The 21,557-nt window shown below is 37.9% G+C and overlaps 1 protein-coding gene across 5 annotated transcripts in view; it reads right to left on the minus strand.

The window, feature by feature from the left end:
- The window catches only part of RIN2 (Ras and Rab interactor 2), a 77,072-nt gene that overhangs the window by 28,491 nt on the left and 27,024 nt on the right, over positions 1-21,557 (minus strand). For 2 of the 5 annotated variants that reach the window (XM_039325986.1, XM_039325988.1), the window contains 2 exons: positions 8,855-8,949; positions 789-981 (listed from right to left, as the gene is read on the minus strand). In XM_039325986.1, coding sequence (XP_039181920.1) covers positions 789-981; positions 8,855-8,949 — 288 coding nt within the window. Of the gene's footprint in view, positions 1-788; positions 982-2,125; positions 2,188-8,854; positions 8,950-14,908; positions 14,929-21,557 lie in introns of those variants that run through there. The other 3 variants (XM_039325989.1, XM_039325987.1, XM_039325991.1) reach the window with 3 other exon arrangements.

Here is a 21,557-nt window from a genome sequence, read left to right on the forward strand (position 1 = left end):
GTAATATGCAGACATTAGATTTTTAAAATTGTTTGGGCCAAGAATATTAATTCCACATTAACACATAAGGACAAACATCAAACTACACAAGCGCTACTCCAACAACATAACTGTAATAATTGCTCTCAGAACAATAACCACTTTCCTATCTCTTTCTTTTTGAAAAATATTTGATACCATAATGACAGAATAAGTGTACACACGTACAAAGTACCTACCAGAATCTTGTGTTAGGTCGCCAGCTAAATTTGTCTAATAGGGTAAAGGATGAAGAAAGATTTCTAAGATTTCTAAGAGAACAGTTGCTAGTTAGAGTAAGCAGCACTGGCCTAGGAGAGTCACATAGCTGCCCTCATCTAAAGCAGATTCATAATGTGTATGAATATTAAGAGTTATATGAATACAAGCAATCATACCCCCTTTTCTCTCCTGACTAGCATCTAGTCGTTATTCATACATTAGTGATATAAAATGACACTGTGAAGAAGGTTGTGATGTACGTGTGTGGCAGAATGCTTAAGGAGTTTGCCTGGAATTGGGGGCTCAAGATGTCCTACAACCATGGAAACCTATTGGATTACTTTAGGGCCATGTCTGTCTCTCAGCCCAACGTATTAGAACAGAAAGTGCTATGAATTTTTGGAGAAAGGGTAGGATATAAATTTAAGAAGCTAAAAAGTGATTGTCAGAATAAGAGAGAATGGACAGGGGTCTGATTCTAAAAGTAAGTCAATGCCCCAGCAAAGTATTTCTCTTGTTTTTAAGGCCAAATTAAAGTTGTTTCTTACTCCAGGAGGTTGAGAGCGTAGAATTTCCACTGCTTCAGCATCATTTAAGCCAAGCTGTAGCCAGATAGGGTGGGTATGAAGAAGTTTATCTAGAATGCTGAGCTTATTGGGGAGACTATCATATCCAGAATCTCGTATGATATTTGCAAAATCTTTCTGATCCAGGCACACATCACCCATATCTTTCTCTAGGCTAAAACAACAGAAACAAACAAAAAACAAAACAAATTAAAAGCCTAAATTTAAATTATTCAAAAATAATCTGTGCTTGTAAAACAACCTTCAACAATGTATCTTGTTCATAGATAAATAAAAATAAATATTAATATGCGCTTGCATTCATTTTCAGCTGTATTTTATTGTAGGTGACCCTGAGAGCAACTCTGTAGGTTGACTGATAAACTGTAAAACAACCAAGCCAAATCAGTAAACATTTAAGCCAAGCTGGTCCATCTGCAAATGGATTGGGCTACAAGTGGAAATAGAAAAGGAAGTAATTGCTTCTATTTCTTGAACACCCCTGAAGTGATTCCAACAAAATTTCTAAGATCTGTAGTAGCAGCACTCAGAGGGATGGCCAATGTCCTTCTTAGACTAGACACAGGGATGTCTAAAATTGAGGTTGGGGTATGGTGGTTGATGTTAAATTACAGGCTGGAGGTCCAGTTCTTTCACTGGGGACTACTCCCATTAATAACGATTGTGGCTGCCCCTTGAGCTAGAACAATGTCATAAAACAAAAACTAATGACTAATGGATTATGACCAGAATCTCTACAAACATTGGGCTATGACTGCCAAACATACACTTCTCCAAACATTTAATAACATTGAATTTCAGGTGGAAGTAAATATCTTGTTATAATGAAATAGGATTTGGGTGACAAAGGGTTTTTTTGGCAAATGGCCAACTATCTCTCTTTATTAACATTCCCTAACTAAAGTTTTCTTTTGAGCAATGCATAATATTTTGCCTTTGGCATTAGTATAGGGAAGATACTCTAAAATCCCATCTGTGAAATGTATTCGCTTGTTGGAACTGGAAATGTTGAAATAGCCCAGTATGTATTATTTTTATTGTACCATCTATAGAGATACTCACAATGCTGTTATCCTGTCTCTTTCCCATCAGTACCATGAGTGACCTGACAATACTTACATGTTCATTCATTTTTCAGACTGTAATCCCAGATAGTAGCAAAATACTGTGCAGCAGCCATGAAAATTATGTGTCAATTGATAAAAGGTCTGTAAAAACTTTAGTATATTTTTGTCATCAATTACAATTGATTGTACTTTTCTACTTTTATGGGTTATTTTAGATGTTTTCAGTTATACCTTTTATGTTTGGCCCTTGGCTGTAATAAAGATTCATTCATCCAGTCCTGTTATAGCTCCATCTGCAGATATAATAGGAAGTAGTATGTCTCTGGGCATGCACATAGCTTTCAAAAATAATTACATATCTTCAGCTAAATATGCTTAATTGTTTCCATAGGACCTGACCTATTAAGATTCCCAGCAAATGACTGAAAAACTTATACTGTAGCTCCAATTTGTGGCAAGGTCTATATCAGGGGTGTCCAACCTTGGCAACTTCTCCAACCTGGCTGGGGATTTTGGGAGTTGAAGTCCACAGGTCTTAAAATTGCCAAGGTTGGACACCCCTGGGCTACATTATCCCAAGAAGCAGTGACTGGATGCCTTAATAATTTCAAAAGCAAGTTTTCAGTTCAAAATCCCAGCAAGAATGATACATGTGAGAGATAAGCCAAGAGCCAATAGATGCCAACCAACAACTAACATTTACATTCAGCTTCAAGCAACAGCCAACTCCATTGAAATGAGCACAAGCAACAGCAATGGGCTTCAAGTGCCTTGAAAGCTGCACCCCCCATACTAATAGAATATAATCAATTGTTCAATATAGTTCTCTCTAATTTGGAATAGAATGCTATCTAGCTCTATCCTATCATGTATCTGAGAGATTTTAGCCCTGTTAGGCCATGTGACTTTGCAGGCTGAAATCCTGGTCTGGGGTACTTGGCATCTTGATTTCCCCATTATCCTTATAACAGGAGGAGTGGCAATGCCCACAGTGATTAGCACAAAGGCCTGCTCACATACCACTGCTGCAGTCAGTGAAGAGTTAAGAGTATGACTATGCAGGATGGTGAAACCCAGCTGCAGACCTTAGTCACTAAGTGGGAGAGAGGAGTGAAAGGAAGTTGAAGAAGGTAACAACCGGAAGTGCCTCACTTCTGCCCAAAATTCCTGACCAAACAAGATCAAACTAGACCTCTGACCAAACATGAACTACATTGAACTAGTGGCTAAGGCACCAGGCTAGAAAGCAGGAAACTATGAGTTCAAGTTCTGACTTAGCCATGAAAGCCGGCTGAGTGATCTTGGGCCAGTCATTCTCTCTCAGCTCAGTTCACCTCACCTCACAGGGTTGTTATTGTGGGGAAAATAGGAGGAAGGTGTGTTGGATATTTCTGCCACTTTGAGTTATTTGTTAAAATAATAAAAGGTGGGATGCAAATAAATAAATAAATAAAATTCCACTGTTCTGTAAGCAATATAAGACTATTTTGCTTATTTTCTTTACCTCTTTTCTTTACCTCTATTTTTTAAATTCAAACCCTTAAGTACCTAAGTGGCTATTATTCTTTGTTAGGGTTTTTCTTAATATTAATAGAACACTGGTACAGTACAGAACACAAAGACTACTTGTTTTCCCCACACAAAACTGTTCTATTGTACAAAATTAAACTCTTATCTTACTCTAATATCTTCTTGTTACTATAAGTTTACAAGTATTCTTTTTCTACTTTTGTTTAATCATTCAAATTCCTATCTATATGTTCTATTTTTATGCCCTGATTCCTGTGTTAGCACTGTTTTCTTAACTGGTTCTTTAAATTTTCCTCTTCCCCAGCTCTATAGCTCTTGCAGCCAATCTCCCCCCATTTGAATGTGAAAACCCTTTTCACTCCTCCACAGACTTTTGAATGGGCTTGTCTCTCCTCCCATTTCTCCAGCACTCACAGGCCTCTGTTTCTGGAACTAGTTTGCACCTGGGCTGCTGCAAGTAGTGGCTTTGCTTGGGTTTGCAGACTCTGATGGGGGCTCTTTCCCTCCCCTGCGTCTCAGCAGTCTTGCAGCCCCAATAATTGAAATTTTCTCTTGCTATCTGAACATGACTGCTGAGGTGCTCATCTTTGGGTTGGAGTTTCTCTTTCCCACATCTCTGCTGTCCTCTAGTGCAGTGGTTCTCAACCTTTCTAATGCCGCGACCCCATAATACAGTTCCCCATGTTGTGGTGACCCCCAACCACTTATACATCACCGGGTGCCAGGGACGTGGCCAAAGAAAAGGGGGAAAAAATGACGGACAGCCTTGTTTGGCGACCCCCGTGAAATGTTCGTTTGACCCCAAATGGGGTCCCGACCCACAGGTTGAGAACCACTGCTCTAGTGTGACTCTTTTCCTTGGGAAACTCACACACTTGCTTGTTTTCAGTTTCCAAACTCTCCAGTTTACTCTCTTTCCCAGGTAGTACCAAAACTCTGGATCCCCAGGCAGTAAAAATGCCTGCCTACTCTAGGTGGTGAATTCCCTCTTCCTCACTTTAATTATTTTTGCCCAGCCAGTAACACCTGGGAGGGCTGACTCACTCCAAGTCTCATTTGTAAAAAAGAGTGTCATCTTGGAGGACCTAAGAGAAGGGTCTTCTCTGTGGCTGCACTTGCCCTATGGAACAGTCCAAAAGGTCCCAACCCTGCTGGTGCTTTCACAAATCTTTTGCTTCCTTATAATTATATAGGTTTTGTCTTGCATGTTACTTGGTTTGGGGTTTTCCTCTTTCCTAATGCACTGTTGATTATTAATGTCTAGTGTTGGTATTATAACATTGTGGCTTTGGGGGACAGCTCTGTTTCTTTTTTAATCAAATATGCAAGCTGCCTAGAGTTACCTCATCATTCAAGTAACCTATGAGTTTATGACCCATTCATAAATAATGGAAATTCTTCTTTCCCTATCATCTCTGCTGACCATGGGCAAGTTTCCTTTCTGATATCTGTTCCCCGGAAATGATTGATCCTATAATGTCTCTGTCAGGAGATTTTGAAATTTCTTTCTTATTTTGCAAATGCATAGAACAGTGATGGCAAACCTATGGCACGGGTGCCAGAGGCGGCACTCAGAGCCCTCTCTGTGGGCACGCGCGCCATCGCCCCAGTCCTAGGCCTTCAGCTGGGTTTTATAAAACCTTTTCGCTTTAGGCCTCCGCCACCATGTGCAAAAAAAAAAAAAAAAGGTTCAATCAGTCAATTTCAACTTCTCACAGGAAAAAAAAAGATCTTGCACAGTTGGAATTGATTGATTGAACTTTTTAGTCCCACTCAGTCTGCCATTACCACCACAGCCACACCCAGCCAATTGGCAACACCCACCCGGCACTTGACGATGCCTAAGTGGGTTTTGGGTTCGCCATCACTGGCATAGAAGTTCCCATTTATGAAGTGTAAATCCTCTTGATTCAAATTTATCTACACTGATGTGCAAGCAAACGTATTAAATGCAAGGAGGCTACGTCCTTCTTTCCTGAACATTTCTCTTGGGGCATTTCCGTTTTGAAGTTAAAAATTATCCTTATAAGACCAGCTGGAATAAAGAATCTATGTCTCTCCCTACCTAGCACCATGCACACTTAGCTACCACTGTAGATACATTTGATAATGATGATACACGAAGAAGAATCCATTCTGGAGATCTTAAACCATGGATAAAAACATTGCGGCCACCAATGGCACAAAAAACAAACAAGCAATAAATGCATAAACAGCACAGCTGATTCTTGAGTGAACTTGCTTTCCCATACAGATGCATACCTAAATTTCAAATGATCTCTCTTTCCTACCAGTTAACATAACTTTTTTTATCAGGATTTTGTTTCACTCAGCTTATGTCCAGGCAATGTAATAAACAATGATTAAGCTATTTTCCTGAGCCCTTGAATCAGAAAGATAAATAGAAGTGGGTATCGCCTGCATATTAAGGAGGCTGCATGGGTAGTATGCTCTTGTGAAAGTTGAAAAAGCATGAAAAAAATAGAACTTTATGATACCTCACTAACAAATGCTCAGATATCAAACTGATGTCTTCCAGCACCACCTACTGGAGACTGTTCTTCAGACAAAACCAATTCAGAACAGAATTACCTTGTTCAAAAAGATCATCATAGTAGTGAAATCTGCCAGATATCCATCAAAATCAGCTGTGGCTCTTTTCCTTTGCCTATTTCCTAGTGTTGATCACTTATAAAGAAAATTTCAATAAGACCCCAAATCAGACTAGAACTCAAACTGGAATGGGTTAAAATAATATCTCATTTAATTAAATTCTCAACTCATTCAAGATTATCTGGAACTTAGTTCCCATCACTTGTTTGAACAGGTTATCTACTACTCCAAAAAGAGAGCATAGAATAAATATTAAGACCTCATCTTAAGCAGTAATTAGCCTACCTTGGTATTCCAGGAATCCTTCCCTCCTATAAGAACCCATTAAGTATCTCTATCCTTGAAATGAGCTATCCTCTGGCAACTTTACCAGATGGCCAAGGGTCAAGACTTTGGTAATGCAATATCCAAACACTCTTTTGTACCAGCTAAAGTTTGTGGATAAGCTCTAAAGGCAGCCCCGTGTAAAATGCATTGCAATAGTCTAATTGGGAGGTGACCAGGGCAGGAATGAACGTAAGTAAGTTCCCCTAAAGGCACAATGGGTACAATGCTGCACAAAACAAAGTTGTGCAAAGGCCCTCCTAGTCATGGCTGCCTCCTGCTCTTAGAGCAGGAGCTGTGAGTCTAGAACAGGGGTAGGCAACCTTGGCTCTTTTATGACTCGTGGACTTCAACTCCCAGAATTCTGGGAGTTGAAGTCCACGAGTCATAAAAGAGCCAAGGTTGCCTACCCCTGGTCTAGAAGAACAATCAAATTGTGCAGCCCCATCCGATACCAAAAAGTATAGACTGTAGTCCTAGAAATAGAGGAGCTCAAAACCCAAGGCCACTCAGTCTTACTAAAGTTCAGTGGAAGCCTGTTGCTCTCTATCCAGATTGTCACAGCCTCCAGACTCTGGGATAGGACATCCACAGCATTGCTTAACTTGCCAGAAGCAGAGATGTATAACTGAATATCATCAGTATACTGATGATACCTCATCCTACGGCAACAGATGAGCTCACCCAATTGTCTTATGTAGATGTTAAATAGGAGAGGACACCAACCCCTGCAGCATCCCACGTGGCAGTGGCCAAGGGCAGGATCTCTCCTTCTCAGTCACCACTGACTGGAACTGACCCCATAGAAAATGAGGTGAATCACAATATTGTGCCACCCATCTCCAATTATCTGAGTCACTCCAGAAGGATACCATGGTTGATGGTATTGAAAACTGATGAGATGTCAAATAAGGCAAGGAGGGAGCCATATTCACTATCCAGAAATCATCCAGAAGTGCAACCTGTGTCACTGCCAGGTCTGAACCCTGACTGAAAAGATACCAGATAATTCCCTTCATCCAAGGTCCCCTGAAGTTGCTGCACAACCACTTTCTCAATCACCTTCCCCCCAAAGAGGATATTGGAGTCGCGGAGATGGTTTCTTGAGGAATGGGTAAACCAAAGCCTCCTTGAGAGATGAAGGAACAACCCCTTCACTCCAAAAACTCACTGCTAACTCAGTAGCCTCTGAGACACTTTCACAAGCCAGGAGGGGCATGGATCTAGGGAGCAGGTGGATGAATTCACAGGTTCCAAAAGATTCAAACACTATTTTCCCAAGAATGTGCAAGTAAAATCACTGGATCCCAGGTTAATTCTATATATTTTCATGTACAAGTAGTCCTTGACAATTGAGCCCAAAATTTCTGTTGGTGAGCAAGACAGTTGTTAAGTGAGTTTGCCCCATTTTACTTTTCTTGCCACAGTTGTTAAATGAATCACTACAGCTGTTCAGTTAGTTACATGGTTGTTCAGTGAATCTGCCTTCCCCATTGACTTTGCTTCTCAAAAAGGTGATCATATGATCCCAGGACACTGGAACCATCATAAATATAAATATAGACTAAAAGAAGACAACATAATGAAGTAGATGGTTCATCAGCTGAATCCAAATCTTATATTGAAGATTTATTAAATGATACAGACACTCAGAAATCCACAACCATCAGATAACAATTAATGCAAAAGTCTTAGGAGAGGTGACTTCTACTTCTAATGCTTCTACTTTCCCAGGCTTAGTTTGCTACAGCATTAAGAAAGTTTGTTGATGACCTAGGAGACATTAATGATTGCACACAGTCTTACTAATTTTATCATTCTGCGATATTAGCATGCTCATGTTTTATATGCCTGAAGTCTTCCCGTTTACTATGCCGTAGTTCACATACCAGCAGTCTCACATACACAAACACAAGGTGGGGAGATAATATTTCATTTGAAAACTTACACATTGTTGTCAATTCAGTAAATTCAACTGCCATCAACAAAGCTTAAAGACAAATTGAAGTACAGAATTGATACAAACTGAAATAGAATTTTACACATAATTTGATTCTACTGAATCCAAATGAACTAGCATTCTTCAGTGCTTTTTAGAAGAAAATATGTTTTCTAATTTTAAAAATATGGTCCATTTTATGTAATAACCTTTTAGCAATTAAGCCTTAAAGAAAGATAAGTTTCTATAAGCTTTCTGTAAAGAACCCACATGCTAATAAATGGACTCTTAATTGTAGAATTTGGATCAAAGAAAACAAACATTTTTCCAGGAAGTTAGGAATGCAGCATAAAAAAAGAGAAACATAAAGTATATCATTACATTGCTAGCTACTGCCAAAACAAACCGCTTTAAAGTTCATCCAAAACCCAAATATTTTTCATAGTTTAGAACTGTAAATAATATATACTGAAGAAAACCACCTTCTTAATTAGCACAACACACCCTTGCATTAGCCCACCAAGCAAGTCCAGTGATACAGAATTTTAATTTACCTTGGTAAACTGGTGCGTCCAGCGTCCAGTGTCAGATCTGTGTATACCATTTCTTGTTTCAGTTCTCCGATTTCTGAAGCAATTGTGTCAATTAGCTTGAAGGACAAAAGCAATATGACATCAGAAAGTGGAAGATGTAGAAATAAAAGAATGGACAAGATGAGTCACTTAGGATTACAACTCATTTCACCCTGCCTAATTCTGACTTCCCATTCTTAAGAGGAACCAATATAATAATGCATGTATTTCATTCAGTCACGTAAAAAATCAGCTTGTGGCAAACATACCTAATACTCCTTCCTCCTCCTCTTTTCCCCACAACATCCATCCGTGAAGTTGGTTGGGCTGAGAGAGAAGACTGGCCCAAGGTCACACAGCTGGGTTTCAAGCCTAAGGCAGGGCTAGAACTTACAGTCCCCTGGTTTCTAGCCTGGTGCCTTAATCACTAGACCAGGGGTAGGCAACCTTGGCTCTTTTTTGACTCGTGGACTTCAACTCCCAGAATTCCTGAGCCAGCCATGCTGAGGAGAAATGGAGAGGTTTCCAAGCTGAGCCATGCTGGCTCAGGAATTCTGGGAGTTGAAGTCCACGAGTCATAAAAGAGCCAAGATTGCCTACCCCTGCACTAGACCAAAATCATTGAACAAATGATTTGTAAAATCCTGTTTAACATTTGTATTGTTACTGAACTGATACTGGAAGAGAAAAAATACACAAACCGCAAAAAAGAAATTAAATAAAAGACAAACATATATAAAAAATCTAAGTTTTAAAAGCTTGATCACACAGAATATTGTTTACTATACATTATTAAAGAACCCATTCATGAAGAAGAGAGTGGACAAATATCAACAATCCAAGATTATAAAACCACTGTAAAGAGGATTTTTTTTTTTTTTTTTTGTTAAGTCCTGTCTTGATACATTCACATTTCTTCATATAAAGATACATTCCAAATTTTGGATATATAATTCAAAAGCAAATCTCTAAATTCGGTTATGCTTCCTAAAATCATATAAATAAACATGGGAATTAAATAAAAATGGAACAATAGTGTGACAAGCTTTTGTACAGATCTTTTACACAAGTCTTTTCTCCATTGTTTTTGACTTAGAACTCACCCATTTTGAGAAATTCTGTATGATGGAAAGATAGCTATATTCCATTAATGTGAATTATAATTATTGAAATGGAGTACTTAATTTCTAAGGGATTAAAACACCAACCCGATTTCTTTGAACCGCTAATGATTTCTAAGAAGCAACTAACTGTAGAGTATAGTAATAGTGTAATTATGAATAAATCATATTATAGATTTTCAAATATTACATGCTAAGCACTGATGTACCGGTAACTCAGTGTAAATGAAATGCTTTTTCAGTACAAACTGAAAAATTATAATGTATTTTCTTCGTAGTGTTTTCCTGCAAGTGCAGAATCTGCTTTTTTTCAGAGTAACCAAATATTGATCCTTTGGGTGGCACATTTTCTTAAAATGCATGTGAATTTTGAGTTCCTTTTCTTCAAATGTTGGGCTTCCATCCATATTTACTAGTGTAAATATTATCAGAAAATAATATTGCTCTATTCCACAGGTCGGCAACCTGCGGCTCCGGAGCCGCATGCGGCTCTTTGAGCCTTCCCCTGTGGCTCCCAGCCTCCTCTGCCTTTGCAGAGAGAGACAGAGAGAGGCAATTGCGCTTCCCTGCTTCTCTCTCTCTCTCTTTCTCTCTCTCTTTCTCTCTCTCTCTCTCTCTCTCTCTCTCTCTCTCTGTGTGTGTGTGTGTGTGTGTGTGTAAAAGAGAGTGCACTCACAGTGTTCTCTGAGGAGCTGAAAAGCTTACTGGGCAGAGCTCCTCCCTTTGCTGCGTCTCTGCAGGAAGCAGGAAGCAGGAAGGGCAGGAGAGAGCTAGCTAGCCCAGCTAGGCTGACTCAGGAATTCTGGGAGTTGAAGTCCATGAGTCATAAAAGAGACGAGGTTGCCTACCCCTGAGATTGTTGGAGAACAACTTGAAGCTTGCCAGGTGAGCAGCAGATGGGGGGGGGAGAAAGAGAGAGAGAAAGGGGGAGGGGGAGAGAGAGAGGAAAGAGAGAGAAAGAAAGAGAGTGGGGGAAGAGGAGTGGCAGACCAAGGGCAGACAGAGAGGGAGGGAGGGAGAGAGACAGAGAGAGAGAGACCCTTTTGACATCTAAAATGAAGATAACACTGCATATATCCTTTTTTTACCTATGTGTGTATGTAATTTTATTCTCTTAAAGCATTCTCTCGGTGATCATTGTTTTAATAGTAGGGATATTCCCAAGAGTCATATTTTTACTTTTATTTTTAATGTGTGTGTGGGTGTGTGTGTGTGTGTACACACACACACATACACAAACACTCTCTCTCTCTCTCTCTCTCTCTCTCTCACACACACACACACACTTATAATAAAGATAAAAAAGGATATATGCAGTGTTATCTTCATTTTAGATATCAAAAGGGTTTTGCGGCTCCCGGTGTTTTGTTTTTGGTGAGAAACGGGTTCAAGTGGCTCTTTGAGTGTTTTGGGTTGCCTACCCCTGCTCTATTCACTCAAGGCTTCTGCTAGCATTTTATGGCAAGCTTTGTTATGCGCAACATCCAAAAATCAAGTTTAAAGTCACCTATAACAGCTGTAAAATTTTTAATATAACTTTATTAAAATTTTAAAATGAAAAATAAAAACAAGAACTAATATTTAGAATAAAAAAGAAAGAGAAAGAAAAGATATAAGAGAACAGGAACAATAATGCAGTGGAATATGTAAAAAAATTACTTCCAATTTTCTTTTCTTTTTTCTTTTTAATTTTTATTTTACTTTTTTTCACTATACAACAAAAATAAAACTGAAAAATACATTTTCCCTTAACAAACTGTGTTATACATCTCATATATATTATTTACAATTTATTTACATCAGTAATCATGTCTTTTTCTTTCTTTGTTCTAGCCAATCATAACATTTGTTCCATATTTCATAAAATTCTGTTGCCTCCTTGTCTTTTAATTCTAGTGTAATTTTCTTTTACAGCAGTTGTACGTATAAATATAAACTAATCTCTTATTCCATGCTTACAAATTTGCTTATATTTCTGTATAATCTACTTTTCTAATTATCAAAACCATTTTTTCGATTTGTTAATAAAGTGTTTCCAATCAGCATCAAACTTAGGCAACATCTTATCTCTAATTAAAGTTGTCAAATTGGCCATCTCAGCAAGCTCCATCTTCTAGAATCTATGACAAGTATATAATTGATGTTGAAAAAATAAAAGTCTAGTGGAAACCAAATATGTCAGTGTTTCTTAAATATATATGCTACTATTTTGTTTTTTAAGTAATAGTTTGTGCCAAGAACTCTATATTTGGAATTCCTTGCCAATGTTTAAGGACCTGATATATGCATACTACATAGCACTAAACCATTATTTGTTTCAGAAATTTGGTGAATAAATCGTAAGTGTTCACACACAATGATAGTCCATAATCACACCTAGATATAACCAGACCACATATGTGCAGTGTTGGACCTCTGCCTGACCACTATCTATTTTAAACACAATGAAAGTTTCTACAGGCAAAAGGCATGGCTGCGCTATGGGTTCATCTGTGTCCCCAATCTCTACATGGAAGAAGTACAAGCCAAACCCCTAAACTTTTTCACAGGAATTCCACCCACTTGCTAGAACTTGGGTCAAGATTAATATACAGGAAGTGGAAGCCTTCACCAAACACATAAATTCTGTGGACAGATACATTAATTTCTCACAGAAAGAGGTTAAAGAAAAGAGTCTGGCTTTTCTAGACTGTGCAGTGCACATTAAGGAAGACAGAAGCCTTAACACTGAAGTTTACAGAAAACCCATACACACAGATCAGTATTTACATTTTGATTATCACCACAACTAGAGCACAAAAAGGGAGTGATCGGAACCCTACACCACCGGGCTGAAAGTTTGGCTACTAATAAAGAGGGAAAAGAAAAAGAACTAAAACATGTCAAGGAATCCCTCAGAACTTGTGATTATCCTAACTGGGTTTTCATCAGATCCAGAAAAAGAGCCAGCAGGAGCTCCTCCATTACAGACAAAGAGAGAACAACAAACATAGTAACATTGTCATTCCATATGCTGCAGGAATATCTGAAAAGCTCAGGAGGATTTTCAACCAAGATTACATACATGTTCACTTTAGACCCAAAAATACACTAAGGCAGAAGCTTGTCCACCCTAAGGATAAAACCCAGACAAAACCTGAGCAATGCGATAGACGCAATACAAGGCAGTGAGCCATGTGCAGATCTGTATATTGGTGAAACAAAACAACCACTTCACAAGCACATGGCACAATGTAGGAGATCAAACCCATCAGGACAAGATTCAGCAGTCCATCCGCATTTGAAAGACAAAGGTCACCCATTTGAAGACAGCAAAGTCCAAAGCCATCACAATTTATGAAGTTTCTTGGATGAGAAACAAAATGTTTTGTTCTTCCTCAGGGAAAAAAAAACAGTCAAGTTGCTTTTAAAAAAAAACACTTTTAAGACAACTACATGTACAAATCCTATTATGGTTTAATGGGGACGTTGTGAACAATCCAAAATTAATTATGTCATATCATTTCTAAATGCTATAACATTGTTCTATGCAAAAGCAGGATCTGAGTAAGCAGGCTGAAGTATAAGCTAACACATTCTAAAGAAGGTAAAATTGAAAGCAAAGGGAGAAGGGGACAGCAGAGGAGGAGATGGTTAGGTAGTGTCATTGACTAATTCATTGAACATGAATTTGAGAAAACTCCGGGAGACAGTGGAGACGGGGGCAGTATGTGTGTGTGTGTTCCGTGGTCCATAGGGTTGTGCAGGATATGACTTAGCGATTGAGCCACAACAAAAGAAAATAAAATCTTACTATTTTGAAAAGATAGCAGTTTGAAGAGATGAAAGTTTGGAAGAGATACCAAATTTCAGAATGTGAAGTTATTAGAACTCACTGTAGTGTAAAATTTAAATCCTGTCTCTGCTATGATCTCAGTAAAAATTTCAATTAAAAGAAGCAAATTGGTCTAACAACCAATATCTTTATTAGGTTAAATAAGTGAAGAATTTTTGAGTCCTTTGAAATTCATTATTTTGTCATATTTTGGATTCTGAGCAAGTAAAACTAAGCCAGCCTTTCCTTTAGATTAGAACAAAAGGGTAGATGGGTCCACATCAGCTTTTCTTTCAAAATATATTGTTTCACAATTCTGTCCACCAGGGGGAACCACACTACGTCTCTAAACATAAAATATCTGCAGTATTTCAAGCAATATCCCCAATAAACTCAGTCTCATAATATAAATTGTGAATTATATTATGCATACCTCTAACTTATGTAGTCAGAGGTATGTATAATATAATTAACTATTTTGATGTTTATTTATATTTGCTTTCCTGTGAATTAATCAAGCTGAAATTCATGAAGTGTTCTTCCTTTCCTTCCCTTCCCATCCCATCCCATCACATTCCATTCCATTATGAACAACTAAGCTGAATGCTTTGAAGTCCAACAGCAGGTTGGAAAAGATTAGATTAAGGTCTATTTTCAAGTAACAAGATCAAAACCAATGCTTGGATATTTTTAATGTATTCCTGACATATAATGGGTGTCCAAAGTATAATTTCATCTTATTCTTAGAGATGCCATGCCAGTAATAAGGAAACAAGCTGATGTTTGTTTACAAGCTGATATGCTTTGGGGGGATTGGATAGAAAGGTTTGCATCATAGCCAGAAAATAGGGATTCTATACTTTTGAACAATATAAACCAATTCTTACATTGGCAAGAAATATAAAGTGATGTCTCTTGGAACCAGTACTTTTCAGCTCATAATTAAATCATCAAGTTGATGGCACGCCATATACACGCCCAAAATATTTTCCATTACATAGACAATACTTTTGTCATTAAAAAAAAAGGAATAGCTATCAAACAAACAACAACTTTAAAGGTGTAACATTTGCAAGAGAAGAAGACAGTAACAAAAATTACCTTTCCTGGATATCTTCATCAGCAGTGGAAACAATGGCAGGCTAAAATCACAAGCATATTAAAAAATAATTCACATAACCAAAGCAGCAACTCAAATGCCTCCAGAGGAACTGAATGTAAACATGATTCAGACAAGGAAATGGGTAAGCAATAGTCCAAACTCCAAAGGTAGATTACCTATGGAACACCTCCCAGTCCAATGGAAATCTTGTAACTTCATTAAAAACTCCTTACCCATGTACCCTACTGTTACCAAAGGATATGAAAGAAGATAACTCTCCCATAGTGTACATCAAACACATCTGAGACAACCAACAGACTATTATGAACTCTTGGCACAAAAATCCCAACAAAATTCTATCAAGCATTTGAAGCAAAGCCAAAGTCCTAGTAATGAATTAAAAGCAGGAGGCATCCACAACATTCAATGTATGGACTGTAACAGACACTGTAGGACACTGAAAATTGCTAGAATAAATCCATGAACCTCAACTGATAATCGGACAACATGAAGAATACTCCTCAACTCTCAAGACAGAGACAAATTCATTTTTTCAAATAATTTTATTAATAATCATACACATAAAGGATAAAAGTCAATACAAACTACAAAATATACAAAGATATAAAAAAGGAAAGAAAAGGAAAGGGGGTATTTGAGAAAGGAAAAGAAAGAATGAGAAAGAAAAAATAAATAACTTCCCCTTTAATCCTAACAGGTAAAAATAAGTTTAACAGCTTATCACATGCTCTCTCTTTTCGCTATAGCTCATGTCTTAGATAAGGAAAAAGAAATCTAAAAGCTATGTCAATCAATCTTTATCAGTAAAAGTCCAATATGGACAACCAGATATAAGTATTTTCTTCAGAATTTCCTCCCATAGCTCATTTAAGTCTAAATACTCTGTCAATTTATCTTTGTCAATAAAAGTCCAGTAAGGCAACCAGATATAACTATTTTCTTCTTTTAATCCTAATCAAGCAAGCCAAATTTACAAGTGTTCCCTGATTTTTTAAAATATATTTTGACCCCCTTCAAAAAAAAAAAAAAAACCCTTTCGAACTAACAGATTTCTCTTGTATCCATAAGTAAAATTTATCCTTTTCTTTGTCACTCCTAAGAAAAGTTCTTCCAAATATTAGCAGAGCTGTTTTGCATATCCAGAGAGGGGATGAAAATATCCAAATCAAGTTCTTGATTTAATGTCTGTTCATCTCTTTAAGAAACCAACCCTTTCCATGGTCTACTCATGAAGAATGGGTGTCTGGAGTCATGTGGATAATCTCAATGAGATCTCTTTTGTTATGGAGAGATTATTCTGACTCCAATCCAGCATTCAGGGGCAATTCTGTTCACAAAGCTATCTTGCTGGCTATTAAAAGCCAGCAATGCGCCTGCTCACTATGGCGCAATTTCAACCAGAATTTCAAATGGGAAACTGACGAGGTAGGCCAAGCCAAACCCAAAATTCTAAGGAAGCTTTGCATGAGGACAAATCAGGCATCAAGAGAAGAACAGAGATAAACTATCTATATGCCATTAATAATTAAATAATCAAGAAAGGAAATCAGTAGCCCAGAGCACATCCGCTCTAGAAACCAACACCCACATAAGCAGGAAACGGCCCCAGATAAACAATTTGAGAAGAAACAATGCTCTAATCAAGGAACCATCAAGGAAGAAACCTCACTCCAATAGACTGACAGGGCTAGGCACTATATACTGTATAAATATCCAGGAAGCTTCTTCAAGGACTGTGAAGCTGGCCTTATAACAAAGGGTCAGCAGGAAACCACCAAGGTCAAAGGACACTAGGAATCCATCATATGATCTTGAGATAACAGTGAGTAAACAATGAAGCAAGTGGCCATGTTTGCTAATGATATCAAAACGTTAAAGGTGGTTCGATCAAAAACAGATTGTGAAGAACTCCAAAAGAATGGCAAATGAAATTCAATGCAAACTAACATAGGTGTTAGTTTGACACAAAAATCACCAATATATTTAATATGAGCTGACAGAAAAATAATCTGACTTTGAATCAAAATGCCAATTCTGTATGAAGCTGAAATTCTGCACTTGAAAATAATATGCAAAGTACACCAAACTTCGGAGCATTTCATTCCTTTTCCAGAGATCCCAATTCCCCTCTGGACTATGTTATTCTGGATATAGTTTGGTGGTTTCCCTCTAAACTGGGGATTATTTTGTCTAACCCTAAAATACATCAGAAGTTTCTGGAATGTTCCATCCCAAAATGCTAAATTTTGCACAACCCTACACATCTATTTTTAGACCACTCTATGGAGTACTTTATAGACTTCATTCTTTGGCTTAAAGGCCATTATAAATGTTTTGATTTGATTTGATATACAGGTAGTCCTCAACTTACAACCACAATTCTAACCCGAATTGTAAGATAGTTGTTAAGTGAGTCACACCTGATTTTATAATATTTTTGCCAGAGTTGTTAAGTGAATCACTCCAACTGGGAAAGTCACAAATAGCAATCATGTGACCCTGGGATGCTGCAACCATTGTACATGCTGGTTGCCAAGTGCCCAAACAATTCTGATCACACAACTGTGGAGTTGCTGCAGCAGTTGTAAGTGCAAAGAGCAGTTGTAAGTTACTTTTTCAGTGCTATTGTAATTTTGTACAGTTGCTAAAAAAATGGTCGAAAATCAAGAATTACCTATCAGTGATGGCGAACCTTTTAGAGACCGAGTGCCCCAACTGCAACCCAAAACCCACTTATTTATTGCAAAGTGCCAGGGTTGCATAAGCATTGTGGTGCCCTTGGGGAGCAGGGGGCATGGCCCACTGGGTGGGTGTGGGTGCAGTGGTCATGGCAGACTGGGTGAGCGTGGCCAGGGCCAGTCCCTGGCCATCTCCGGGTCATCCCTGGGAGGCCAATGCCGCTTGCTTGCTCACTTCCTGCCCTGTCGCTTCCAAATGCCATGTGCTCGCTACTCTGGCGAACTCTGCTGGGGCAACTGTGTACGTGCCCACAGAGAGGGCTCTGCGTGCCGCCTCTGGCATGCGTGCCATAGGTTCGCCACCACTGGCCTATATGTAATTCTGGAATCTATAGAACACTATAAAACTAAAAAAGGTTCAAAAAAGGGTAAAAAATTATCACAGGCTATAGCAGCTTCCCTGCAATATTTTTTTTTTTAAAAAAGCCCTAGAACAATTGGGACTCTTTAGCCTGACACAAAATAAGGTAAGGTGAAAAATGATAGAAGCTCATAAAATGATAAAATGATGAAGATAGGAACAATGACTTTTTTCTTCTATTGTCAAGGTATGTTAGTATCACCCACTTTAACTTTCATCATGGAGAAGTGAGATTGATAGAAGGAAATAACACAGTGTTTAAAATATGGAATTTGCAGGATCACAAGAGGATTTGGATTAGACAAATGCATGATATTGGTTAATTTTAAGGGACATTTTTGCTTCTAGCAATATAAACAGAGACTGTACATATGCTCTTTGCTGGATATACAACAACAGAAACAAAAAGACTGCAGAACAGAAGCCAGAATGCATAATTACAGTCTAACTATCAAGTTATAGAAAATAAATAAAAGGTGCAAAAATGCAAGCTAAATTTGGACAATTAAAGACAGTAGGTTGCCAACCATACAAAGTCAAAATACACAGTCATTTATAGAGGCAAATGAAGTTAAATTAAAATAATTATATTGAATTCTTTTATAAACAGGATTATAAAACAATACAAACATTTGTAGAGAAATAACACATTCAGGAACTGATTCATTAGAATGTGAGATACAGCAGTTAAACCAGCTATCAAATAAAACAGCACTTTATGTAGATGAAATACCCTGTGAACTGTTTAAAGTTGAAGCTAAAGTGTAACAGATGAAAACAAATACTAACCTGAAAAGCTACGGCCTAGCAATTTAAAAAGATTTAGTGCATTTGCCTGGAGTTCTTGGGAAATACATTTGTACTGGAATTTGGTAAATGAATAAAAAAACCATAATGGAAAAAAATGGATGTAAGAGAATGCACAAATTACCACACTATTTCAATAATGGTTTACATAGGCAAAGTTTTCTTTACAAATAAATTTACAACATGCATGGAGAAAGACACAAATGTTTAAAAAAGCCTTTAATTGCATAGATCATAATGGAATGTGGAAGATAATTCATTAGTTTTTCTTGATTAAATCAGGTTATCTTTTGTTTATAGTGATCAAAAACCCACTCTAAGAAATGAATTCAGAAAAACATGGTTCTGAATGGAAGGGAATAAGATAAATGCAGATTGTTACCTTACCTGTTTAACATATACAGCAAAAACAAGCATGGCAGGACTAAACAGGTAACAAATGGAATTTAAAATGGAAGTTGAAGCACTAATAGTTTGAAACTTGCAGATTCTGTAAACTCACAGTAAAGAAGACTTAGAGCAGTGGTTTTCAACCTGTGGGTCGGGACCCCATTTGGGGTCAATTGACCATTTCACGGGGGTCGCCAAGCAAGGCTGTCCGCCATTTTTCCCCCTTTTCCGGCGGGTGCCTTACTTCCCTTGGGCTGGGCTAGCTGATGGCCCAGCCGGTGGTCGGTCTGCTCCATCTCTGCCGCTTGCTAGCTACGTCTCGGCCGGCGCAGGGGGCGGCACCACGCATGTACGGCGCTCCCGGGCAGGGAAAGTCCTTGAACTACGACCAGTTGGGTAGTCCTCGACTTAAGACCGGTTTAGTCCTCGACTTAAGACCGGTTTAGTCGACTTACGACCGGTTGGGGGTCGCGGCATTAAAAAGGTTGAGAACCACTGACTTAGAGGAATTTATTATCAGTGTAGAAATAGAAAGTAAAACATTAGGTTTGGGTTAAATATTAAGAAGACAAAGATAATGTAAACCAAAAGGCAGATGTTGACAAAGAAATGAACATAGTAGTAGATAATATTCTTTACCTGATTCATGAACATATAAATATGATTAAAATATTGAAGTTAAAAAAAAAATACTCCTAGGGAGGAAAGTTCATAAAAGATACGAGACATTTTATGGTAATGAATGACATTAAATTGAAGAAGATTAAATTATTTTTTTGGAGATGGTAAATGATGATGATGATATCATGGACTGCAAAAAGACCCAGTTCAACAACTGATCCTTGATGAAATAAAAGTGGGCTGTTCCCTTCAGATCTAAACAGAAACTCACACTAAAGATGGTAGGAATTTGTCCATTCACGGGGCCTGGCGGGATTCAATGGTACTATAATAAAGAGCCATGCATATTGGTAGTATTAAAACAATTGTACAATAAATGTTAACAAAAAAAGAAGTTTTAAAAACGCAATAGCAAGCAAAAATTTGTTACCAATGGAATGGTTGCATCTTAAACATACCTCCTATTCTTTTACAGATGTGGTCTTTTGTGGCATCATTTTAACATTGAGATAGCCAAACATAGGGTTTTAATTCTAGTATAATAGGTGGTATCCATTTCCTGCACCTGCTGGGAGGGAAACAAGGATAGGAAACTACAGCTCCCAAATATCCTTATTCTCCAGTCTGCAATCTATTTTTTTCCTCTTTATGAAAGAGATTATTTATATGTCTAGGCAACTCTATCCACTTGCCAAACACAGGAATTTGCTTCAACTGCCATAATATAAACCACTATTTCCACAGCTGAAGTGGATTTAAAGAAATAGACTTTCCATAATAAAAGCACACCATTAACTTCCTTTAAGTCAGATAACATAGTAAACTGTGCAGTCTGCCTGGGAACAAAATTTGTAGCAGTCGAATTCTGAAAGCTGCAAATATGATGCTGGTGGCTAGACAACCCTGGCTTATTTAATAATGCCATCTTCTTGATACATCTGAAATTAACCAGAGGTTGAAATCAAACCCAACATGCTAGACTAAAATATGGCTATTTTATGGTTCCCTCTGTTATACAAATGCAGCCACTCAGTAGAAAAACAAAAAGTGTTGCTTTTTAAAGGAAGGGCCTAGAACTCAGCAACTGCTTCACACACAGAAGACCCCAAATTCAAACTCCAATTAAATTAGCAGAAATATGAAAGTGCACGGCAGTATAATTGTTTATTGTCTTGTGCACGAGAAACAGTTGATCTGTTATATATGATTTCTGAAATGTATGGAATAGACTTTGAGAGGAGCCAGTTTAACATAGTTGTTAAGGTACCAGGCTAGAAACTGGGAGACATTGTTCCAGCCCTGCCTTATACACAAAGCCAACCAGATGATCTTGGGCCAGTCACTCTCTTAGTCCTAGAAAGGAGGCAATGGCAAGCTACTTCCAAAAAGCTTTGCAAAGAAAACTGCAGGGACTAATTCAGACAGTCGCCAAGAATCAAAGTGGCCTGAAGGCACCAAAAACAAACAAACAAAAAAAAACCTTCAAGAGAATATAAATATATAGTCATAATATTATTTTGTTTTTGGGGACCCCAATACCATTCAACACACCCTTCTACCCTTGCAAACCATTCCTACTTCTTTTTTGAGGATCTTCATCCATCAATGGTTTTTTTTAGTCTTCTTTCTATCAATTTGCTCTTATTTTAATATATTTTGTTTTTGCAATTTGTTACATATTTGATTTCTATGATGAAACCATGCCTGTGT

The sequence above is a fragment of the Crotalus tigris genome, unplaced genomic scaffold, assembly GCF_016545835.1.
Source record: "Crotalus tigris isolate CLP2741 ecotype Arizona unplaced genomic scaffold, ASM1654583v1 scf7180000024339.11422700, whole genome shotgun sequence".
Lineage (NCBI taxonomy): Eukaryota > Metazoa > Chordata > Lepidosauria > Squamata > Viperidae > Crotalus > Crotalus tigris.